The 26,454-nt window shown below is 43.4% G+C and overlaps 1 protein-coding gene across 1 annotated transcript in view; it reads right to left on the reverse strand.

Moving 5' to 3' along the window:
* Positions 1-18,983: 18,983 nt before the first annotated feature.
* Positions 18,984-26,454, reverse strand: part of RIMS2 (regulating synaptic membrane exocytosis 2) — a 234,954-nt gene continuing 227,483 nt past the window's right edge. Inside the window, exons 22-26 of the mRNA XM_023757794.1 lie at positions 25,921-26,062; positions 22,046-22,158; positions 21,619-21,720; positions 20,081-20,220; positions 18,984-19,664 (exon numbers count right to left, since the gene is read on the reverse strand). Coding sequence (XP_023613562.1) covers positions 19,446-19,664; positions 20,081-20,220; positions 21,619-21,720; positions 22,046-22,158; positions 25,921-26,062 — 716 coding nt within the window. The 3' untranslated portion in view covers positions 18,984-19,445. The remainder of the gene's footprint in view (positions 19,665-20,080; positions 20,221-21,618; positions 21,721-22,045; positions 22,159-25,920; positions 26,063-26,454) is intronic.

Consider the following 26,454-nt stretch of genomic DNA (forward strand, 5'->3'; position numbering starts at 1 on the left):
TACATTTTGGACACCCCAGTTTCCACACACGGGAGGGGAGAGAAAGGCTGGGGGCAGGCAGGGCAGCTTCTCGGTGCAGCAGACCTTGCTGGCCCTTGAGCCCTGAGGGGGAGTTAACAAAAAGGTGATGCTCGCAACTTCACGCCATACCAACAACCCTCCCAGACGCATCCTAGTCCAATTCTTAGTTTTCTCTCCAGTCACACTTTGCAAAAGTTGCACCTTAACCTTTCAGCTAATTATCTGTTACCATTGTTCCAGTCCTCTCAAAGTCACCGTCCAATTCTTTTATATTTTTACTAGAGGCCTGGTGCATGAAAATTCATGCACTGGAGTGGGGGTCCCTCAGCCCGGCCTGCTCATAGTCCAGGAGCTCTCAGGGATGGGAGACGACCTGGCCCTCAGGGGAAGGTGATGCCCCCATCATACTCTGCTGCTGCCACTGCCAGCAGCACAAGCCTCAGCTGGCACTGGTTACCTGAGCCTTGGGTGGCCCTGGGCAGCTGGGCAGCTGACATCCGAGGCTTGCCTGCACCTCGGGTATCAGTTGGGCAGCTGACATCTGAGGCTTGCTTGCGCCTTGGGCCGGCCCTGGGCAGCTGGGGGGCTGAGGGCGGGTCCAGCTGCACCATGCACCTGTCACCCTCCACCCCCTGGCTGGGCTGAAAGGACTGGGGGACTCCAGCGGGGCTGAGGGGACTGGGTGCCGCCATCTTGTGGCTATGGGTGCCACCATCTTTGTGACGGTGTGACGGTCAATTTGCACAGAAACATCAATGGTGAGAGAATCATTGATCAGCTGCCTCCTGCCACGCCCCATACTGAGGATCGATTGAGCCCACAACCCTAGTATATGCCCTGACCGGGAATCGAACCATGACCTCCTGGTTCATAGGTCAATGCTCAACCACTGAGCCATGCTGGCCAGGTAATTCTTGAAATGTCTCTTCCCAACTCCCCTAACATCCCTTTTAATATATAAAACTAGAGGCCCGATGCATGAAATTTGTGCAAGAGTAGGCCTTTCTTCCCCTGGCTGCCGGCACTGGTTTCCCTCTGGCACCTGGGACCAGAGCTTCCCTCACAGCCCCTGCTTTGTCTGGAACATCATCTAATTAGCATATTACGCTTTTATTATTATAGATTGTATTTCTCCTACTTCCTCCTTGGGTCTGTGTGCCCCGTTCACCATGGCAGCACTGGCTATGGACATGGGTACCTACCCCTGAAAGGGCGCCGGATGAGAAGAAAGCTCCTAACACAGTGGTTCTCAACCTTCCTAATGCTGTGACCCCTTAATACAGTTCCTCATGTTGTGGTGACCCCCAATTTTATTGTTACAAATTGAACATAATTAAAGCATAGTGATTAATCACGAAAACAATATGTAATTATATATGTGTTTTCTGATGGTCTTAGGCGACCCCTGTGAAAGGGTCGTTCGACCCCCAGAGGGGTCTCGACCCACAGGTTGAGAACCGCTGTCCTAACAGGACAAGTGGGTGTGTTTAGGTTCCCAGTGCCTGGGGATACGGAGGCATCATATCTTTGTGTGTAGAGGAAATGTGTGTGATCTGAAGTCAGCTTGCCTGTGAATGAGGAAGCTCTGAAACATCACCGGACTGAAATAAACTCTTTGCTTTCCTAGGAACATTTAGCTCATCACTGCTGAGAATGCTGATCCCTGCGCCAGTCAAAGACGGTCCACTGTTGGCAGTGAACAGAAGGCTCTGTCTTGGTGACAATGATCTGTGACTGACCTTCCACTGATGGCTCCAAGCTGCGGCCCTGGTGAAGTTTTCCTCTTGTTTCCAGGTCATAATGAGGAAACCTAGGTGTCTGCAAACAGGTAATATACCACCAAAGGATAAAATCCTTTACTTCTTTCTAAAAGATTTAAATCAGAGACAATGCCTTATTTTATGAACTCACATGAATGACATGAATTTTGCTGTGATGGAGCCAAAAACAGACTAGTGGCAATAAAAACGCAGGCTTAGCCTAAGAGATAAAATTAAAGGTATCCCTTGTTGGCCATTTTTATTCTTCCATAAATTTTATGTTTGTGCCATTTTAAAAAGTCCTTTTTTTTCCTTTTAGAATACCTTAAAAAATGCTTACCTTTCTTATTGATCTCTATTTATATGGCTAATATTCACATACTTGGTGGTTTTTTTTAAAATACTTTTTCTTTTTGAAAAATATCTATTTTTATTGATTTTTTAGAGAGAGAGGAAGAGGGAGAAAGAGACAGAAACATCTATGAGAGAGAACTATCCATCAGCTGCCACCTGCACACCCCCAACCTGCGATTCGCCCACAACTGGGCATGTGCCCTGACCCGGAATCGAACCGGCAATCTCTTAGTGCATGGGACAACACTCGACCACTGAACCACATCAGATGAGCACTTTTTCTCTCTTTATTAAAGACGTTTTACATTTAATATGCTCAAATCTGTCCATCTTTTTCTTTAAGACTTCTGTTTTTTTTGTTTTTTTATTTTATCTTGTTTAGGAAGACCTTTTTTTATCGCTAGATTACAAAGAGATACTTTAAACATCTACGTTTTCTTTTTACATCTCAATCTTTAATCTATCTGGAATTTGTTTTTGTGTGTGGTGTGAGATAGGGATCCAACTTTATTTTTCCCCCTTTTTGATGATCCCATGTTGCTTTTTACAGGCCTATTTACCTGCCTTGAAAAGTAACGATCAGCCTACCAGGTAGTCCTGAGGTCAGCAGTAGGATCCGGTTCTGTTCCCACTGATTCTGTTTTGTTTTTTGTTTTTCTTTCAAGTGGAAAAAGCGCACATGAAACTGCTTAGTTGGGACAAACATGAACAATTTGCTGTTTTTCTTCCAGGAGATGCTCTGACCACAGCACTACCACCTCAAATTCATTTCCTTCCCATTTCAAAAGGAGTTCATATACATTTACTTTATACTCTCCGCCCTGGGAGTTGTCATCGCCCAACATACAGCTCTATGCTCAAAGTGCTTAAAGTCTAATGAGAAAACAAACTCACACATGCACATGCACATGCACACACACATATAATATACATATGCATATACGTACAGTTAACATGTAAATATACACGCATGCGGATGAGGTGACTATACACTCTAGGGCAGCATGGGTTATGCCCTGTGAGTGTGCTAATGAGCACCTCTTCCCCAGTCCCCGACGGTGTCATTGTTATCATTTATCATTTACCTGGAGCAAAGTAGGGAATTGGTAGATGTTAGTTGAATGGAAGTGAAAGAATAGGTAGCACGGGAACTGAGTGCAGAAAGAAATCTCCACAGTAAAGGTCAGAGAATGTTCCAGAGGCGCCCCGAGCCGGCCCTAGGGGTTTGGAGAGATGGGAAAGGAGGAGGGAGGCCCCTGCGCATGGCCTCCCTTGGAAGCAATTTCCTCTGTTCTCACGTATTCCTCCAGGTTGTCTGGGAGGGAGTGTGAAGGCTGCAAACAGGATGTTGATCTCCCTCAATCATCCACCTCCAAAAGCTCCCAGAGCCCCCGCAGCTTTTCCAACGCACAGAAATCAGTTCTCTGGGAGCGATTCCCCTGCCACTGTCCTCTCCCAGAGCCATCTGTCACCGGGCATTAGCTCTGGGCACACCCGCTCCCACTGCGGGAAGTGGACGCACACACCGCCCGCACCGGCTCAGCCTGCCCGCCCCCCTCAGAGCCCGTCTCGGGTCAGCCACCAAGCAGCCCGGGTGGCACGCTGGCCCTGAAGATGCTGACCCCTGCAGTCAGCACCGAGGGGGACAAAGAAAAGATGCCAAAGACAGAAGGACGGACCCAGCCTTCCTTCCTGCCGGCTCCCGCACAGGGACAGGGACCATGAATTCACTCGGTACTGACTGAGCACGGTTTCCGCGTGCGCCAAGTCCCAGGAGCTGGACGTACATCCGTGCAGGGCACAGACAGACAGACAGCCCTCCTGGAGCCCGTGCCAGCAGGGGAGGGCAGTGAGGACAATCAACAACTATTACGAACACCTAGAAATAAATGAATACAAATCCATCTCTTCGCAGCTTACCCCAAATACAATGCATGTACTTGTTCCAGTCACAGTTGAATTCAACCCTAATGGCCAGAATGGCCTCTCTCCCCTCCTAAGGCCAGGGGGCTGGTGATGAGTTCTGCACAGATCAGACCATGCTTCTCTTTTGAAAACCCACAGGGGCAGGAGAGCAGCGGCTGGGAGAAAGGCCGGGCCTATACAAGCGTTTGAACTACATTCTGCACATCTGCAACTAGGAAGCATGCACGTAATAAAAGCATTACACGGTAAGCCAATAAGGGCTGGTTCAAACCCTTTAAAAAGAAACCGCCGGCACAACAGAAAACACTGAGAAAGAAACCACCTCAGCAGATCTCTACCTTGCAGCCAGCAATCTTTCCCAATCAACCGAGGCTGGGTCTGTGGAGGGTTACCTGAGGGAGAAGGCATATGCTTCTAAACGAAGGAATCCTGGGCATTGAGAAGGAAATGCCTTCTAGAACCTTCCATTTACTGTAGATAGACACACACACACACACACACACACACACACACACACCCGTTTTTTAATTTTCCTCCTAATCCCTTTTTTCTCTGAGAAGTTGATCTTTCCATCGGAGCTCTGCCTGCCATGGGACACTCCAGCTCCAAACCTTTGCTTGGCTGATGCTTCTTGTCCTCTGGGGGTCAGCTTATGTGCCCCCTCTCTCCATGAAGCCTTTCTGACTAGTCTAGGGCCCACCCTCCAGCCCACACTCCTCACCCACCCGGGCACTTCCCTTCACAAGGAAAGGAAGACCTACATGTAATTGATTGAGTCTTCTCAGAACTAAATATAATTGGAACTTCTGTTTCACTCATTCATTTCTTTGTTCACTTGTTTATTGTATGTCTGACTCCACTTGAAGATAAGCTTCGTGGGAACAGAAAATTTATCTTGCTTGCTCGCTCTCCAGCTCCTAAAACAGTGTTTGGCAAGAGTAAATGCTTAATAAATATTTGCTGAATGGAGGAATGAAAAACCTGTCAGATTTCATTGAGCAAAGCAGCTTTGATTTTGCTGCTACCTCAAGCAACCATCTTATTTCCCTTTATTTTTTCCTCAGTTCTATGTTCAGTCTCTCTCTCTCTCTCTCTCTCTCTTACTTCCCTTTATTTTTTCCTCAGTTCTATGTTCAGTCTCCACTTTAATATATATATATTGATTTCAGAGAGGAAGGGAGAGGGAGAGAGAAATACAAACAACAATGAAAGAAAATCATTGATTGGCTGCCTCCTGCGGGGATAGAGCCCACAACCCAGGCATGTGCCCTGACCGGGAACCAAACCATGACCTCCTGGTTCATAGGTCGATGCTCAACCACTGAGCCAGGCTGGCTGGGCATAGCAGCACCTGGACATTTGTTGGAAATGCCAATTCTTAGACCTACCAAATCAGAAACTCTGGCAGTGGGCCTAGACACTTGTATTTCAACAAGGCCTTCTTGGTGATTCTGTTGCACACTCTAGTTTGAGAACCACTCACTGCTCTACATCATGTGTTAAGACCTAAAGTCAAGAGAACTGAGTATCCATTATCCAAAACAATATCTTTGGGCTTCAGGTTGCTCATTTTTTCTTAATATATTAGGCCACTTCCTGAAATGACACAGTGCTCAAATTTGACGAAAGGGCTGGTGTCATGGTTTAATACATATTCTGAATTACAGATTATGTTACAGTTTTAGTTTGTCTCTTTGGTTAAATAATCAGAGACCCACTCAAGGTAGCTTAAGTAAGGGGGCAATTATTATCAGGAATCACATGAAGTGATTAGGGGAATTTCTGGATATCCTAGAAGACAAGATCTAAAAATTGGATACACTGCCTGTAGCTGAGGGCGGTTCTAAATTCAAAATTTGTTAAAGCATCCGGGCAGAGCTTTAATGCTACACCAGGGTTGTGATGCAATTACATTCGTTTGTGTCTGCTTTTCTTATCCTGCTGCCAATTAGCTTTCTTGTTTAATATTGTTTCTGATCCTCCATAATTTTGAGTTGCAGGGCTATTCTTTCAATGTTTTTCTCTTGAGAACAGAGTATGATAGATCTAGCTTATATTTTGGGTGGCATATTATTGGTCATTTGTAGTGATAGTCCAGTAGTTATTTAACAACTGGTACAACACAGACATCAAACAATCAGAACGGGGAATCAACTGCTTAGAATAAGATGTCGCCAGTTAGGATGGGCACCGACTATACAGGTCTGGCACAGCCATACCGACGTGCGCCTCCCGATTGTCAGACTGAAAAAACAGCTGTGTAGATCTGTCCCTTCAGAAGGTACTTGGGCACAGCAAAGCAATCCATAAAGGCAGAAACATGTTGTTTTTTGTTATGTTTTGTTTGTTTTCTTCTTTTTTTTTTCTTTTCTAACCATCACATCTACAGAGCTCAGCACGGTGCACAGGACATATTATGGGAACCTATATTTCTAAATATTTGAATAATACCAATAAATACATTTTAAGTACAAGCTCTAAGTCAAATCTAAAGGGATATTTCTTCCTTACAAATGGCTTTTGAGTCTCCTTGTCAATTCCCCTTGCCCTCACCCTTGCTTTACCAACATTCACATGGACCATTTCAACAACCTTCTAATTAATCTTCCTGACTTTAGAATCTTTCATTCTATTACAACTTCTATACTTTCTCCAAAGCATCTGTCTATTCTAAGATTTAAGTACTTTGGTTACTTAGCATTCTCCTGTTTGAGAATATGTTCATGATTAGGAAAGGTATAAAGACATACATAAATACAAGATAGTGGTTGCCTCTAGGGATACAAGGAGGATTTAGAGAAGTAGAGTGGACATCCTGCCGAGCTAAGGAATCATGGTGTTCTGGGCTGCTGAAGCAGCTGGAACTTGTGGGCCAGAGTGCCTGAGAAAAGGGGCCTATAGAGAGGTGACCTCAGAAGTCAGCATGAGAATTTACCTCAAGTCCTTGGCTGAGGGCTAGACTATATGTGAAAGGGCTAGACCAGCCATGGGCAAACTACGGCCCGCGGGCCGGATCCGGCCCGTTTGAAATGAATAAAACTAAAAAAAAAAAAAGACCGTACCCTTTTATGTAATGATGTTTACTTTGAATTTATATTAGTTCACACAAACACTCCATCCATGCTTTTGTTCCGGCCCTCCGGTCCAGTTTAAGAACCCATTGTGGCCCTCGAGTCAAAAAGTTTGCCCACCCCTGGGCTAGACCCAGAGATCAAACATTTTGAGGATGTGAGTGAAAGATGATGCAGAGAGATGTTGGAATTCTAGACCAGCCAGAGTAGAGACACCTCACTGAGTACTTTACACTTTCAGTTAGGAGTCCAGAAGACCACGCCTTAGGAACAAAAGCCATGCTCTAAGACTAATGTCAAAACTGAAATAGACCTGCCCTAACAGTGAATGAAACAAACCTGACAGGACCAAGAGAATCCACCAGCAACTTAATAGTAACTTAAATACAAAGAGAACTGTACCTAAGTACCATGTAGTCAAACTGCTGAAAACCAAAGATGAACAGAAAAATCTTAAAGGCAGCCTCATATCCTTATTCAGTTGCAAAAGAGGGAAAGCAGGGTATGGAGGATGGCTGACTTCTCATCATAAATAACGGAGGCCAGGAATGGCACCTTTAAAACATCAAATATTAGGGTGAAGTAAAGATGGTTTCAGAACAACATAAACCTAGAGAACCTGTTGTCAGCAGGCTGTAAGAAATACTAAGGAAAATTCTTCAGGCTAAAAAGAAATGACACTAGACATGAAGTTGGGCCTAAAGATAGAATGAGAGAACCAGAAATAGTACATATTATTGGAAAATATAAAATAAACGCTTTTTTCTTCTCTTAAATTTTTTGGGGAAGATAACTGATTATTTAAAGCCAAAATAATACATTGCATTATGGTGTCTTATTACTTATATAGACAAAATAAAAAATAACAATAGAAATTAAGATAGGCAGGCTAAATAGACTTTTGCTATTATAAGGTTCTTACATTTTATGTGAACTAGCAAAATATTAACTTTAAGTTAACAATCATAAGTTAAGGATTCATTTGTAATCTATCTAGAAGCAACCACAAAAACATCAATGCAAAACAAAGAGAGGAATTAAAATAGAATATTTAAAAAATAAAAAGAACATAAACAAAAACAGATAGGATAACTTGGAAATAAATACTGGCATGGTACATTTAAACCCAACTAGATAAATGGTAGTACTAAATGAAAATGAATTAAACATTTTAATTAAGAGGAAAAAACTGTCAAACTAGATTAAAAAGCATAAACCAACCATATGTTGCCCAAAAGCAATGAAGACACAATTTAAATAAATTAATACAAATAATTTAAGAGTAAATAGACACAATAAGCATAAGAAATCCAGAATAAGTATGTCAACACAAAGTAAAATTCCAGACAGGGAACATGATCAGTCATAGAAGGGTATGGCCTAATGATAAGCAGTTTAATGCATCAGGAAGATATAGCAACCATATGTGTTATACAATTAATAACAAAGGTTCAGAACACATGAAGGGGAAAAAAATGACAGAACAAAAGGGAGAAGTGACACTCCCATGTAGTTGCAGGTTTTATTACCTCTGTCCTAGTAACCAATAGAACAACTAGGCAATCAATAAAGATGTTGAACATTTTAACAATAAGTTCCACCGACTTGATCTGATTGATATTTATCAAACACTAACCTGACAGCCAACAACTGCAGAAGGCACATTCTTTTATAACATTTTGGGATTGTTCACCAAGATAAGCAATATGCTGGACAGTAAAATATGAGCCAACCAATATCAAAAGATCAAAATCTTGCAGGTTTGTTCTCTGGCCAAAGTAGAATTAAGTTAAAAATCAATAACAACAAGATACCGAGAAAATGTCCCAATATTTGGAAAGTGTGCACTTTTAAGTAGCCCACGGATGCAAATCGCAATCGCAAGGTATAAGAAAACATTTTAGCTGAATGATAATGAAACTTAACTCTGCCCATAGGTGTGGCCATCTCTTCTCTGAGCGTCCTCTTAAAAGCCTTAGCCCCCACCCCCTTCCAATTCAAGGCGCTCAGCCTTTGGGAAGACCCTGCATATCATTGTTTTATGAAGCCTGCACGTGCGGTTCCTGTTCTCGTTCTGTTTCTGGTGCTCACTCACATCCCCCACTCTCCTGCCCGGCTCTGAGCCAGGTGCGAGGAAACAGACCACATTCTAGTTAAGGGCGAGGATGTTTTGAGCCCTCATGTCCCAGGGTCCCTCATTCCCCTTTCCTACCGTGGTTTGAGGTCCAGCTTTGAACGAAGAGTCCACAGCAATTACACCTGAGGGTCAAAATGTGATTTGTTGTGACAGTAGACAAGAAATAAGATAGGAAAGATGTGTCTATTAATATCTAGAGATGGCTATTGAAGGAAGGCCTACTATACTTATTTGCAAGCAAAATGATTCCTGATACTTTGAGAGCCTGCCTCATAGATGGCTAAGGCTCGAGGCTCTGTTTGTTGTGACCTATTGCTTTTCTCTGAGAAAGCCCTGAAGAACTAGATTTTTGACTCATGATTTGGGGTTATTTCTTTAATAGTCTTTAGGCACCAGATCTGTACCTAAAGGTTGACTGGATTGCCAGCTTTGGGTGCTCAGAACTCATCAGAACTCAGAACATTCACCATGAGTCCGCCCCACCGTGCCCCTCACACCACCAAAGAAAGCATTGGGGTTTTTTTTTGGTTGTTGTTTGGTTGGTTTTTTTTGTTACTGTGTCACAAACAGCTCATATAAGCTTCATGGTGTTAGTACATACAGTTCCTTGCTACAACAAATTAAAAATAAATTTTCAATTTCTTTCCCCAGCAAGAGCTTGAGATTTGCTAAGAAAGGCTTATGGCTGTCTAACAGCTGCTTATCACTCCCAGGTAGGGCCCCAGTCGCCGGTGGTTCAGGGTTCGAGTTCCCCAAGAAGTCTGTTGTCCCAAGAAGTCTGTTGTCCTCCCTCCTCCTTCCCCGGGGCCCCCCCCCCCCCCCCCGGCCACCCACCAGCCAGACCTGGGACAGAGGGAGCCCAGACTCTGGAGGTGAGAACCAAAGAGCCTGACCTAGTTCTTGCTCAGGGAACAGGCAGAGACACTGTGCGATAAGGAACTCAAGGATCTGCTCACAGGCTTCTGAGGTCACCCTGCTCCCATCCGTGTTATCTTCTAGAAGCAGCGACTTCCTGTCCCATCGCCCACTCTTCAGGACACGCAGCGCAAGCCGAGGCGAGTGAACTCTCCCAGGGTATTTCTAAGGTCCTATCTTTTGGACAGCTGCCCGGTTCTGTCTGCCCAGCTGCTTCCTTCTGAGAAGGCCCTGAGCGGCCTGGCTGCTTGGGATTGCTCCCTGGGGCCTTTCTCTCATGCAGCCCTGACAGGGGCCTGCTGAGTCCATCGGGGGCACATTCATCTCCAGGGAAGATCAGACAAGGTCTGCTCGGAGGGGGCTCAGCAGAACTACCTCCAAACCCAGCAGCTGGTGCCCGGCCGTGGCCCTGAATGTCCAGAGGGAACTATTTGTTCCTTCCATGAGACAGACCAGCAAAGAAAAATGGTTTTCCAGGCATTCTAATCAATTACTTGGGTCGTACCTGTTGGCATTTGTGAACAGTTATTTCATGCTACTCATGGTGCTGTACGTTCTATACACATTATTTCATTTCATCCCTATGACAACACAAGGCAGTGGGCGGTTTGCCATTCTCGTTTTGCAGCTGTGGTAGTGAGACTCAGAGAATAGAAGTCACATTGTCAAGACTGAATATTGAGTAAGTGGCAGAGCCAGGAATCAGCCAATAGGGTATAATTCTTAAAAAAAAAAATCCTGACCATCCACCTCCCCCACAAAAAAAACCCCTAAAAACTGGTTTGAGCTGGGCCTGTGTGGCTCAGTGGTTGAACATTGCCCTATGAACCAGGAGGTTACAGTTGGATTCCCTGTCTAGGCACATGCACAGATTGCGGGCTCAATCCCCAGTAGGGGGCGTGCAGGAGGCAGCCAATCAATGATTTTCTCTCCTCATTGATGTTTCTCTCTCTCCCTGTCCTTTCCTGTCTTAAATCAATAAGAAACCAAACTGATTTGTGATATAGAAGTTAGTCACTGACCCTCTTGGGATTAAGTCACCATTTCATTATATAGTCGTGACGGTGAGAAAAGAAGATACTGGTCATTATCAGACGTGTCCTGAAGTTTTCAACTGAGGTATTGAAAAATTCAGAGGATGTAAGGGTGAGTCTGGCAGGAGGTAGTAATGGCCAAAGAGGCAAAAATCTAGGGCAAAATTATTCTAGTATTCCACCGAGAAACAAGGGGAAGACAGGGAAAACAGAAATATATAAAACAAATATAGAGCTAAAAACAGTCCGATGACAGAGAGGTCTCACTCATGTGCTGAGGAGGAGGCCTGAAGTGAGGACAAACAAGACCAGTGCATGTACCTGTAGGAGGAATGGCAGGAGGCTGAAGGTTAGAATACAGTGAGAGTGAGGCTGGGAAATGCTGAAGGTAATAAAAATGTCCCTTTTCACTTTTTGGGGGCCAAAGAGCTGTCAGAGAAATGGCAGACCCACTGCTCAGAGGTAATAGTGGAAAAAATGCGAACGAATTTCCTAATTCTCCTTTGCTTCTCTTGTCTGCAACTGAGAGAAGAATCTTTAACTGGAAATAGCAAAATAAACAAACTAAAGAACAGGAGCTGATGCCTATGATAAGCAAAAGAACTGTCATAAATGAGTACCCACTTTATGCCAAGCCCATATCCGTGTTCTAACCAAATCCCATAATAATTCAGAAAAGTAGGTATTACTATAACCGGCAGGCCCCTCCTCCCCCCACCTCACCCCCACTTCACCCCCATGCTTTGTTAGCACCTAGACTGCAATAGGAGGAAAATATAAAGTCATTTGAGAAAGGCCCTAATGAATTCCCTGAGGAAGTGGGGAAATGTGTGGTGGATGATGGTAAGGTGAAGAGGTTTCACAATTGATTAAATAACTTGATTTGTTGTCAGGCTCCAGGTTTGCATCTGGATATGCCACTTTTCGGTTTTCTTATCTGCAAAATAAAGATAACTATACTACTTACCTCATAATAGTCATAGGATTAAGTTAGATCATGTTCATTAAGATCATTTTGTAAACGATAATGTATTACATGACAATAACTACTATGGCTATTAATTAATAGCACCAGTAGAGGGTTTGATCTTGAGCCTATTTTAGTCCACATCTCACTAAAGATATGTATGAAGGTAGAGGAAATAGCTTTATCAGATTTGTAGGTGACACAGAGCTGGCAGTGAAAGCTAATATATCTGATGTGTCTTAATAATTCAGAGTTTATGCTAGCGTTAGGACAGTCATAATGATTTGGGCAGGCTGGAATATTTGAAAAAAACAATAAGGAAAAAATTTAGCAAGAATTCACTTTTATATCTGTCCTTGGCTAAAAACAAAATTCCGTAAGGACAGAATGAGGCAGCTGTACACGGAATTAGGGTCCTGGAGATCTGGTCAACCTCCAGCCCAGTCTGAAGGAACTATGTGAGGTGGTTACAGAAAAAGGCAGCAGAATTATGGGTTGTGCTTATAGAAGTAGAGGCCATAGTATTCTTCTTGGGCCAGTACCCAGCTGGACTCATTTGCTTACTTCTGGAGAGAATATACAGAGAAGCAAGATTTCTAGTTAAGTGACAAATGGTTGAAGGGATTAGAAGTGCCTGGGAAAGGGAAGAATAGTGTTGGAAACAATTACTTACTACCACTACAGCAATAGCTAATATTTATTGAGTATTTGTATATGTCTAGAATAGTCCATTATCTATGTTATATCATCTAATCCTCTTAGCCTGGTGAGGTTGGTAGCATTGTTTTCCTGCTTTCCCATTTTATAGTTGATAAAACAGGATAAATGGTTCACTCAAGGTTACATAGCTATTAAATGAGAGAGCATATATTTCCACTCAGACTTTCTTATGTAGAACAGGCACTTTCAGCCAATTTGCTATGCTGCTTTCTAAAAGTTGGGGGAAATAAGCTCACTGACAATATTTTGAGGACTCATGTGGAAGAGGGATCAGCCCTATGTTATACAGTTCTAGAAGGTAGTGCTAGTCCCTGGAAATGTACAATTCGGGAAGGAAGATGTAAGCTCGGCTTTAGGAAGCATCTAACTTTGAGAGACTATAGAACGGGCTATATCGCAGAGTCTATTTCTCCAACCACTTGCCACATAGAGGTTAGATGGCCACCTCTTAGGGTTTCTTTTCATGTTATGCCATTGTCCTTGGTAGCCTCAGCAACTCTTTTAAGATCTGTCCTTGGCCAACTGTATTAACTAGGACTCATAACTTCAAGTAGCAAGAACCCAACTCACTATAGCTAGAATGTGTGGTCTCTCTTGGAAGAGCAAGGATGCAGCTGATCCTATCACAATGGAACCAGGACCACGAAATCTAAAGGTCTCTCCAGTTCTTATCTGTACTTGGCCTTGTTGACTTTCTTCTCTCTTATCTTAATCCAACTTCCATCAGATAACAGAAAACATAGCCACTGGGAGTTCCTGTCCTTTTTTCCCCCATCTAATAGTTTCTGCCACTAGAGATGGTATCTTTGGTATCAAGGCAAAACAAACAAATAAATCTTCTCAGTCAAGGGTACAGGTTGACCCAGTTTAAGAGCCTGCAGCGTCTACACCATCAGTTGCAGCCAGGAAAATGGGACTCGTTAGACAATGGCAAGTCTCATGGGAGCAATATGGATGGATCAGAAAAGGATGCATATTAAATAAAATGGTCTACTGCCCCGAAGGAAAATGACAAAAGGCTGGTACTCAAAAAGCATTGAGAACACCACAGGTTTAAAGTCTTTTTGACTCAACCATATGCAAACTATGAACATAAACTTTAGGGTTCAGGAGTCTCCATGTTGACAACAGTAACTTTTCTGAGACTATCAGAAGCGGATGCTCACTGTTAAGGATGAGTGTTTGGCATCTATCATGTGCTCAGCACTGAGCTAGGTACTACAGGCCATGGTCCTTATGTTCAAAGTCCTAACAATCGAATGGAATTAAGGACTGAATAGCACTCTGAGAGTCACTTAAAATATAATTATATAGGTTAGCCCTTTACAAATAGGTCTCACATCAAGTTTAAATTAAAACTAGCTTCTCAATGAAATTCTCAATGATTTAAAAGTAGCCCAGGCTGCAGAAATTTATATTCACATATTTATTCATTCATTCATTCATTCATTCACACTTCGAATGTACTCACTCTTGCTTTAGATACTCTTTACGGTAATAAAAGTGGTAGTCACAGTTCCCTTCCTTCCCTTCCTTCAAATTTCTTACCTGCAGTTCTCTCTGACTGGAATACTCTTTACCTCACTCCCATCTCCCATTGGTATAACTCTTGTTCATTTTTTCACATCCTTGATCCTCTTGACTTGGTTAAAACACGTATTGTAAGCTCCCATAGCATCCTGGGAGCCTCCCTTTGGGAAAGCTATCATATTGTACTGATAACCATAAGGGAGAGCCAAGTTTTTTTCCCTGGGGTCATGTCTCTTAAAGCCAAAGAATGAGCACCGTGGACCAGAAGATTTAAACAAAAACATAGAAAATGTATTACAAGGAGATTGACTCCCTGCATGAGGAGGGTTCCAAATAATGAGTTTCCCATTGAAGCCTTGTAGTCTAGGGGTATATATTTGCTATAAGCCTGTTCTATATGTACCTGTGTCGCCACCTGATTGATTCCCTCAATTGTTCTTGCCCAGCAACGGACCTGAACTTTCCCTGTTCCTATGCCTCAGTTCACCTTATTGCTGCAGACCCTCCCTAGTTTCACATGCCTCCCGCTCTGAGTCCAAAAACATTCCACTATTTCTGCATGGTTGGTTCCTGCAATGAGGTTGCTCAAACTGCCGTGTCTACCTCTGCTCATGTTCCACCTGCCTTTGTTTTCCACTGTACCCCTGTCCTACCTGCCTTCATGTCAAGCTAACTCCTCTCAGTATTTTATTTTTATTTTTTTACCCAATGTGTGTCTTCTTTAGTAGAATCAAAGCTCCAGGAGGACAGGGCTATGCTTGTTCTGTGACTGCAATGCCTAGAACACTGTCACAAAAATAGCAGGGACTAGATATTCATTAATTGGGCAGATATTTACTGAGCGCCTGTGTGTCCAAGCATTGTTCTTGGCACTGAGGATACAAAAGGGGAAGAAAAAAAGATATGGTCCCTTCCTTGATAGAGCTTCCATGTTAGCCAAAGTTTTGATTTGATAGAAGAGTTATCTAATTTAGGCTCATTTCCCAGATAGTGAGAAATGCCAGAGAGATTGATTTGAGTCAAGCCGCATGGAGACTTTGAGTGGCACTGTTAGTTGTTCTTAATTTCCTCATATATTGCTGCTTCTCAATACACATTTCACAAAGCAAAGGCGTGTGCGCGAACTTGTTTATTCAGTCCATGAATGCCCACAGGATGTTGAGGTCATCATGGGCTGAGGAGAGACAAACACGTGAAGAACATGACTTATATGTGCACAGTGGTTGGGTCAGTCCAGGCAGACCGCTTTGGTGATTTTTAACCAGTTGGGTCACAGCCCCTAAGAGTGGCCAGCATGTCCTTACTGTTGCTGTGGAGCCTGGGCACATGGAGTTCCCGGGGAAATGAAGATGTGGCAGCCATAGTATTAGGCCTGGTCAGGACCTGCTAAGAGCTCAGTGCTGAGCAGGGAGTTGCAGGAAGGGACTAACATGGATTATGTTGAGGAATCGGAAGGGCTCTCAGGAGATGGCTTATAAGGCAAGGGCATTATTATAATAGGAGTGTAGGAACAGCAGAGAAAGAGCTTGCTAGAGTGGGAGGTGCTTGGTGAGCAATGAAAGAATATGAGATAGGTATGGGGGACCGGGTTGGAAATGAGTCCTTGGAAATGGAAGAAATGACTATTTTCAAGAGCGAAGAGAGAACTAGGTTTAGATTTCAGCTGATTTCTAACTAATCAAACCAGCTCTTAAATTTGGAACCAGGAAGGACACCCCTGGAGCTCTGCTGGGGTTCCTACTCCGGGTTTACGCAACTGCCCTGGCGGCTTATGGAGAGAATCTCTCGTCATTCATGCTCACACGAGAGAAGCCGGTCTCGGGACAGGCTGTCATATGTCAGGTTACCACACTTGTGCCCTGAACTGAAAATGCACCCCACCCCACCAAGCTGGACAGACACGTGAGTGGAACACAGACTGTAAAGCCAACGGTCACCCTCGCCGTGGTCACCCGAGGACAGCAGAGCCTGCGAGTGACTCAGGGTAATCCTGCGATCCGTGGAGGCCACACTGACCCAGAAACCCCACCCATTCCACTCACAGCCTGCGAGCTGCTGAGGCATCTAACCAGAAAGCACCCCAATCCGGAGCAACAACCGTTTTTAAAATCAGCAGCTTTTAATGATGTGAGCAGAAATCCTCGGGCACTTTAAAGAACTGCTCTCTGGAGGGCTGTCTGCTAAGACCAGCAGTCTGCCTGGTGGGTAGAGGGAGGAAAGATCCTTTCGCTGTCTCTAAACCACAGGGGTCCAAGGAATGAACTGCAGCCGGCTTGGGGTGGGGGTGGAGGTGGGGGGTGGGGTGTCAGGAGAAGAGAAACCAGAGAAAGTCATGCATACAAAGTCTGTAAAGAAAATGTTTTATTTAAAGTGTTAAATACCATCACCAGAATGAGTTTGATTTACATTAGTTGGTGTTCTTTACAGGACTAATCTGCCCTTTTTTTTTTTTTTTTATTTTCCAACTGGAATTCCCTTTAGTTTTAAAACATACTATGTACAGGGCAGCAATGGTCACTGGAATAGTGCTATTTACATGACTAAACCACAAGTTGAGGTGCAGACATGTGAAAATTAAAAAAAAAAATACACCAACTTTTAAATAAATACTGCACAATGACACGTATGTACAAATATTCCATACAGTCATGTCCTTATTAAAATTAGAAAGAATTTATATAGGAATATACACAAAAGATTATGTGACCGCGTCTTAGTGTCAGGGGAATGGTAAACGTTTATTCTAAGGGAGAGGATAGACTCTGTAGGTCTATGGAACCAATTGTTGCTGGTACACAGGTGTCTAGATTACTTCGGTCAAGTTTTACTCATTCTCTGAACGGCTCTGCCCGGGGCCATCACAGATCTCAGAATGCCAAGACACAATCTCGGTGTTATTTCATATCGCACCACATAAAGAGAAGGCATTTTTAGTGATACTCATTTTAACTTCTGCACCATAGCAAGCATGATAGTTTTAAATGGTCACCACTCAATTTAAAAAGAGAGAAAGAAAAAAGAAAAAGCAATTTTTGTGCATGGCCTTAAAGAAATGACATGGATGTGGATTTCAATAGTCATTGCAAGAGATTAAATCAACCTATGTGTTACAGAGTGTACATAAAGAAACAGGAAGTCGGGTGGTTTATTACGTTAACCAGCGACTTTTCCGACACGGAGGGGGGGGAGCCTTTAAGAGAAATCTGACCTCGTAGCACCACCCAATGGCAATAACTGTCTGTAAAATCAAAGACAGGGGTCTGACTTGGGATTTGTGTGTGGACTTTTGGTGATGGCATCAAAGAACTATGAACAGGCAGAATGACTGCCTTTGAGTCATCTAAAAATTGGAGCTTTAAAATTATTTATTGCAAATTCATGTTTACTCTATTTATTTAGAAATACAATTTGTGAAAAATTGAATTTTTACTACAGAAAAAAATGAATTAATAAACAGCCCTGTGTTCCAGGGCCCAAAGTTTTAGCAGTGTTTCTATTCACATAGTAAATGGAAACTGGATAAAGAAATTGCTTTAATTAATTAAAAAGCGAAACCCAAGACCTTGTAGAAATAATACTTTAACCCCTGTATGAATAATGCTGGTGCTAAAAACAAATTCATTGGACATTACAATGGCCACATGATTTTAGAATTTTCCTGTAAACTAAACTTGGAAGGCGAAAATAAAATTACCATGCACTCACTGGACAACACATTGCAAAAGTTCAACTATCTTCCTTATCAAATACATGCTGACTTACTTTAGTGCACTCCCAAGTCATGTTGCAAAATCCTTTCCAACATATTGAAATACAGAAAGCTCTTAAATTTTTTCCCCTTGAGAAATTCATAAATTCAGAAGCATCTACGGCTCTGAATCAAACCTGGGGTACAAGAGAGTATCAGGTCAAAAACTGGTAATTGTTTAGAATAAAGTTCACTCTGGTAGAGAGAAAGAAAATAAAAGATTAAAAGAGGGAGGAGGAGAAAAGGAAGGAGAAAGATGTGAACAATTTGCACATATTGAACTTCCTTAGATATGTATATTTAACATGGAAATAAATGGAATATTCACTTATTTGTCACAAAGAGAATTTGAAGGAACTTCTAGAAAGTATTTTCTTTTGTAATGTCTGCCAAAACACAGACTATGATTAAATAATAAACATGGCGTGTCTTTGTATCACCCTGTTGCATTCTTGCCCCTTTTTAAAACCATGCACTAGTGAAATTTATTTTTAAAAATAATATAAATTGTTGAAAATGGCTGAGTTTTATTCTTTTTTTTTGTTTGTTTGGTTTTTTTGCAAGTTGCAGCCCCAAGAAAATAACTTAAGTATTCAGCTAATCTGTGTCCATGCAGAAAGGTTTCTTTAATTTCATTCAGTACAGTGTAGCCACAGAATTTTGTTTCCCACAGTCCAACACATCTTGGCGTGAGGGAGTGAGGGCTGCTGGGGCTCCGAGGTCTGCCCGGGTGCACGCTGGCCTGGCTGCTCCCGGCCGCTGCCTGGGGAGGGCTGATGCTCTGCCTCGGACCACTGCTCTGGTCTCCTGCTTTTCACCTGATGCTTCCTAGACTTCACTCCTTGACTTATCACACGGCTTAGTGGCTGTATCGCTCACTCCATTTCTGTGGCATAGCAGGGCTTTGGGGGTCAGAGAAATGAAGAAAAAGGAACGGTAAAAAGATAAAGGTGCCATTGAAAAGGGCTTTTGTTGCATGAGACTGACTGATTCTTTGAGATTAATCCATGGCTTCAGATTGGACCAAAATTTGAGTGTTACTGAACTCCAAACCTGACAGTTCTCCACCGCGCTGCTCTCTCACCGGAGGGCCTTCTTTAGGGCACAATGTGTGCGACTTCCTCTGAGAACACAGGATCGCTTTGTATCCCTAGAAACAGGCTCAGAAGACACAACATTAAGCATGCAGTGTTACCAGGGTTAGCGACCTGTGATTTTTTTTTTTTGTAACGCTGGTTGCTATGACAACAGTTTTACAGCTGCTATGAACGAGAGTAAGAAGGTCCCGTTGAACTTTCCAGAGATGACTGGGATGCTCTTCTTGTCAGAGGGGCCAACGTTGGATCTACGAGGGAGGAAGTGGGGAAAAGTTTGAACCATCCAATCACCATGTTGGACAGCTCCAGTTCATCTAAAAGTATCTGGGCCACTCCCATGAAAGATTTGTGATCCATGCGGCCATAATCTCCCCAGACAATGATCTGTTGGCAAAATAAAAAGGAGAATAATGATAGTACAATCATGTGTGTAAAAACTTGTAAACTCAAATACATTCAGCGCTGGCATCAAACATCATGTTAAAAAGTTGTACTGGCTACTGGGATCGTTGTCTTTCACTACCAGAATCCAAAGGTGTACTAGGAAAACTCTATCAAGTGTGAAGACCGTAAGTAGTCCAGAAAGATTTATCACATGTGATGGGGTTGGCTAGTCTATACTTCACTTTAAAGGAAACAACAGTGTCTGTAGCTTTACAGCACGGGCCACTGCTTTGAAGTTTCCCAAGAATTTCAGCGGTGAGGAACAGAAGAGCACGCGGTAAGTAAGGCTGCTGGCGACAAGGTCTGACTCCATGAAAGCGCGTTCCTAGGTAAGGGATAAACAATTCAGTAAGTACCTGTAAGACCTTTCCTTGGGGACTTTCTTCGAAAGATAACAGCTGCTGGTATAGGGGTTCCAGCGTTTTCCGTGCCACTTTTGTTTTCTTTTTGGCTACGCAGACTCCATTATCCAGTAGATACACCTTTACGTATGGTGCTTGGGGAAGAAAAGACAGAGGAGAGTGAAGTGATGCGCTGTGGTTATGAAATACCCAACTCACGGGTGACATCTGCAACAGGTTAACCTTGTCAGAAAGAGCTGGCACCCACAGTCACCGGCCTTTCCACGTTAGGAAGACAAAAGGTAACTATCAGCTAGCTATTCAGGCAGTTTTAGGCAATGTGGACAGCCTCTAAATGACTACTAATTTGCCATCATAGATTTGCATTAACTAAGGCCAAATGCTTCTAGTCCCTACCAGTATTCAAGGGAGACCTCTTACTCTTTCATCTGTCAACACTTCAATCTAATCAGACATGCTTTAATCTATACTGTTTTATTCACCTATCCCCATGAATCACTTAGTTATCACTCAAGGGGGTTTTTACTTGGAGAGTAAATTTGTTTAATAAACACAAAGGGTTTGTTTATTCATGGTGGTGTGGGCACACGACGAGGCTGAGGTTTTGTATAATATGTCCAATTAGCTGGGAAGAGGAAACGAATGCTGAATTCCGTAGCTTGAGATTTATCTGACCGGCTCTTCATGAAAGCATTTTCATGCGTGTAGAAATGATCTTATTCTGTCCAAGGGAGTGGGTCGACTCGCTCCAAGAGCTGTCTAAATACACCTGCCTCAGTCACCACCGCAAGGCTGGACAGCAGGTCATCTACATTATAACTCAGAATTTCTGCAGGGGTGGCAAAGTTAAGAGATTCAAAATCACCACCAGCCTGTGGAGGTGCTGAGGTGAGAAACTTCGTTTCAGAATCCTCAGTAGCTGTTCTGTCATCAGATCCGGACAGACATCCCTGCACAGCGCAGGAGTCTGAGGCACTGCCCATGCTACAAGCAACTCAGTACACGCACGCCTTCAGTACGAAATATGTGGCATCGTGAAAATTGATCACGATGCCTCATTTCCTTTATACACTACAGGAAGTCAGTCTTATCATGAGAATGACCTGCATAAACAGGCTTATGCTACTTTGGGGCCTGTATCTGTTTTTATTATAATTCCAGGACCTAAGGGTTCCTGAGGAAAATTTTGAAGCTCCAGATAAATCGAAGAATAACACAAAACACCAGCTAATGAGAAAAAGAATTAGTAATGGACATGCTGTACGAAGTGAATGATCTGTGTGGTAGTTTTTATTGTGCAGCGGTTTCTACTACATACGTACGCGCTTATCTAACAACATCTATTATCCTTACCGGGCCACCCTCACTGGTGCTCACTCAGAACACACACACACACTACTACAGATAACCGACTCATGTTAGAATCCTCGATGACCTGAAAACAAAGTTTTCAGCAGCTAATAAAAAACAAAGTCTCCGAATTGCAGGATGTGGATTGTGAGCAATAATAGAAGAATCTCTTCTGCTCTTACCTGGCAGTGTCTTGGAACCTGGTTTGACAACAAGGCCACGGGCCCGGATGATTTCCACCTCCAACTGTCCCTTTTTGTCCATCATTCCCACCTGAATGTCACCTGGTTGTATGTGAGGGAGAAACAAGCAGAACTTAATACACAAATGCAGTCAGAAAAGTGCTATCCAAAGGCCTTAGCTTAACATCATTTCATCATTTCCCATTTACTTTCCTAAATTCATATAGATTCCACATTTTATGAATAGCATCTCACTTTAAAAAGCATATAAATGAAATGGGGAAAAAATTAAAGATTTTTTTAAATTGCTAAAATATAAAATACTTATTCCTGCTGATAATACTGTTAAGAATCCCAGGAAATGGAAGAATGTGATTCTCCACAATCTAAAAGAACAACAACAGAATCATGCGACAGAAATCCTTACCCATTGCAGGTGTAGCCAGAGTCTGGCGCCCCACTAGCTGGGCAGGGCCAAGGCCATCCAGAAAATCGCTGAACTGGCTGTCAGAGGCCAAGCGGACACCAGGGAAGATCAGACTAAAAGCAGAATAACACATGGGATTAAACCCTCAACCTCTGTTTCCAATCAGCCAGCCCAGGTTTCCCGGTAGCCCCTTCCTGCAGGAGCTGTGGGAACCACTGCTTGGCCACTTGCATTGATTGGATCCCATGGTCCTCCCTCCTTATTCTCTTGCGGCCCATGTGTGTCACCAGGAGCACTGGTCACACTGGACTGCAGGCTTCCGCGTACGTCTTTCTCTTCCTTGTCTGGAGGACATGGACTATGGTATCTATTGATAGCGCTCAGGACATATTGAACACTTACTCTGTGACCCGCATTATCATATTTGATCATCTTAGCTGCCCTAGGAGATAGATGCCATTATTTACCATTTTATAGATGAAGAAACTTTTTTCCTATCACTCCCACCAGCACACAAACATACCATTATTTCTTCCACCTTAAAAAAAATTCCCTCCACTAGCCCCACTTGCCTCTCCAGCTACCACCCCATTTCTCTCCTGAAACTCCTCGAAAGAGTTGTCTCTGTGTGCTGTCTTCAATGTCTTCCCTCTCACTCTCCCTTGAAACTCTACTACCTTTTTCCTTGCTCTCTTCCTTGCTTTATCTTCTCCACTCCACTAAAATGTCTCTGATCAAGGTTACCGAGTAGCCGCAGTGGTAAATTGAGCCGCTAATACTCTGTACTAATTAGTACGATTTAACTTAGCGTCATTTGACACAATGGATGCCTGTTTCTTCCTTGAAACCTGTTTTCCACTTTGTTTCCCAGACTCTAGTCCTGGTTTTACTTTTTGGCCACTTCACCGCAGTCTCCTTTGCTAGTTCTGCCTATATATTGGGAGCTTGATCCTTTGACCTCTTATCATTTCCACGCCCTCATTCCCGTGGTAACCTCCTCCAGTCTCATGGTTTTAAACACCATCTATACCAGCGGTTCTCAACCTGTGGGTCGCGACCCCTTTGGCGGTCGAACGACCCTTTCACAGGGGTTGCCTAAGACCATCCTGCATATCAGATATTTACATTACGATTCATAATAGTAGCAACATTAGTTATGAAGTAGCAACGAAAATAATTTTATGGTTGGGTCATAACATGAGGAACTGTATTTAAAGGGCCAGAAGGTTGAGAACCACTGAATTCTATACTGATGTTGCCTAGAATGGCATCTCCAGCTTGGGACTCTCCCTTGGGCCGCAGACCTGTATTCCAACTGCTTTGTCAACATATCTGCTTGGATGGCTAATAGGCAATGAAGTATAACTTGTCCCAAACCCCAAGCAAACAAAAAACACAAACTCTGTTCCCCTCAGAGGGTCCCCATCTGAACCCCCAACTTTACCCTTTCAATTAATCTTCGAGATGTCTTTGCTCTTTGTTATAGGTTGAACTGTGTTTCCCCCTCCCTCTCCCTCTGGGAAATTCATGTACTGAAGCCTTAATCCCCAGTATGACTATTGGGAGACACGGCCTTTAAAGAGCTAATTAAGGTTAAATGAGGTCACAAGGGTGGGACCTTAATCTAATAGGATTGGTGTCTTTCTAAGGAGAGGGAGAGATGGCAGGGACATGCACCCACAGAGAGAAGACCACGTGAGGACTCAGTGAGAAGGAGGCCAACGGCGAGGCAAGGAGAGGGGCCTCAGGAGAAATCAATGCTGCTGACACCTTGATCTTGGATTTCCAGCCTCCAGAATTATGAGAAAATATACTTCTGTTGCTTAAGCCACCCAGTCTGTGGTATTGTTATGGCAGCCCTAGCAAACTAAGACACTCTCTTTTTCTCATGTCATATCACATGCATCAATATTACTGGCTCTACTATCAAAATACATCTAGAATTTGACCCCAATAATGCTACCACTCTGGCCCAAGCCCTCATTTCCAGCTTCTGCATGACTGCAACAGCCACCTTTGCTCGCCGCCCCCACAGCAGGCAGAGTATGTCAGACGTCAGAGGGATGTCTGCTCAAAACCCTCCATTGACTTCTCATCCCTCAGAGTAAAAACAAAGTCCTTACAATGAGGTGTACAGACTACACAAACTGCCCACCCCTGCTCGCCACGTCTCAATTCCTAGTCTGTTACCACCTCTGCCCTACTCCGGTGCTGCCCTCCACTGCTGACGGCTGCCAAGCTCCTGCCTCAGGGCCCCAGCACCCCTTCAGCATAGAATGCTCCTCCCTCAGATATCCATATATTCACTAACGTCCTTCAGATTTTACTTAGATGTATCCTTTTCCCGGTCTACCCTACATAAAACCTTACACATACCCTGTATCATCTCTCTTCCTTTCTTTGTTTTTCATCTGAAAACTTATACCACCTAATCTACTACATATTTTAATAGTTTTTCTTCTTTAACGGCTATCTTGTCTACTATACTATAGGTCTGGTGAAGGTAGAGTTTGTTTCTTCTATTTTGTTCATTGATACATCTCCAGCACCTAGAACTGTGCCTGGGGCATTGTAAGCACTTAATGAGTAATTGTTAAGCTCAATCAATTAATTAAAATGAAGCCTAGAAACTCACCCAAGTTTCTATAGTGCCAAAAAACAGATGAGAACTTAAGCCTATATGATTCTCAAGTCCAAGGTCTGAACCACCCACTGATTTTGGCTCCCTTGTATGGCTTATATCCCCAACTCATAGCACAGTGCCCAGAACTATGGAAGTTCTAAGTTCTGTTTGTTGAATGAATTTAGGAGTATTCATCCATTTCTCCAATAAGACTATAAACATCTGAAGTGAGGGGTGGCAGCGTGAACTTATGATACCCCTAACGTATCTATCTAACATGGTGCTTTGCAAAGACGAGTGCTCAGTGCACATTGACTTTGTACTCGAATCTCCCTCTTTTAAGGCATCCTTGATTCACATAGAATCTTGTCTTCCCCCAAACTTAGTCCCCAAATACATAGTTAATCCGAACATTGTGATGTTTCCATAAGTATCCCACATAACCTTATTTATAAATGCAGAGAATCCATATACAGCTCTTGGATTTATAGAATCGTGCCAGACAAATGGTCCGTAGGACATATCATGAATATTCTGCCAGCACTGCCTATGGCCTCACACCGGTGAACTGGCCCATGTGTGTTGTCTAAACAGCTGATGCTTCCGTGGGGATGACAGAGTGAAGTCAGTACCCCCCACTTTCCTCTATTAATGTCACTTATGCACCATCTGCTGATCTGCAGTTGCTAATTACTGTTAGATTGTTGGTGACAAGGCTACACAATCTTCATAAATGCTTCCACAATATCTCAGGTGCAGCCGACTCAAGGGGAAGCTGTGTGGTAACTACGTACAGGAAAGGCTCCCAATCTGTGGCATTCGGCTACTACGTTTGTCTGCACTGCTTGCTACTGCATGGAACGAGGTACCCAGCAGTGTTCTGTACTTTGCAGGAATGAGTCTCAGAGCAAAGATTTTTCAAATCAGCATTGTTCACACAGTAGTGGCATGAGTGCTTATTATTTTTTGTGTGTTTAGGTGCATTGTTTCAAGCTAGGGCAGATTTTCAATCGCATGCATTGTGAAAGTCCCATTTTAGCATCTTGCTATTAAAGCCCAACATTTTATCCCCAGACCTAGGTCCCTGGTATAAAAAGCCAGGTAATGCCACATCTCTCGGTGGCAGGTGAGCCACGTTCCCTCCACAGCAAATCGGTGAAAACCAAGATGGCGCTGCAGTGTGGGAGGCAGTTTTTGTGACAACAGAGAGAGGGGGGCCCGGAGGGCTGCGCATCGCAGGTGGCTCACTCACTTTCCTTCGGAGCTGTAGCTGTTCATGCTGCCGTCGGTGGACTCCCGGCTCGCCTGGCGGGTCATCCAGTTCCTCATCTCCACGGCCAGGCCTGTTTCTGTGCTCCTCTGCACCGTGCTCCGCAGCTTCTTACCTCCTGCCTCTGCACAGACAGAAAACAAAAGGGGTGACGGATTGGCCATCGCCACCTGGTGAGAAGGATCAGCCCACACTCCGAGGTCCTCAGAGGAAAAGAGCTGCGCTCTTATTCAGGAAACAGAGAGAAAAGGTGTTTCAAACAACGCCTTGTTGAGTGGGATGAACATTTTCTAAATGTCTTCAAGCACAAAATGCCATTGTTTTATTTCCATTTAAAACAGTGTTCAAACTGGTAACAAAAGAAACAAAAAGGTTCAACCTCCGGGAAATATAATAAGCTTTGTTTTTATTGTAATATTTAAATGCAAGATTGACTTAAACCTGTCTTTTTCTTTTTCCTTTCTCTTTGGCATAGTAAAAGAACAAGGCTTTCACATGATTTCCAAAGAGCAGGTA

This window comes from Myotis lucifugus, unplaced genomic scaffold, assembly GCF_000147115.1.
Source record: "Myotis lucifugus unplaced genomic scaffold, Myoluc2.0 scaffold_114, whole genome shotgun sequence".
Classification (NCBI taxonomy): domain Eukaryota; kingdom Metazoa; phylum Chordata; class Mammalia; order Chiroptera; family Vespertilionidae; genus Myotis; species Myotis lucifugus.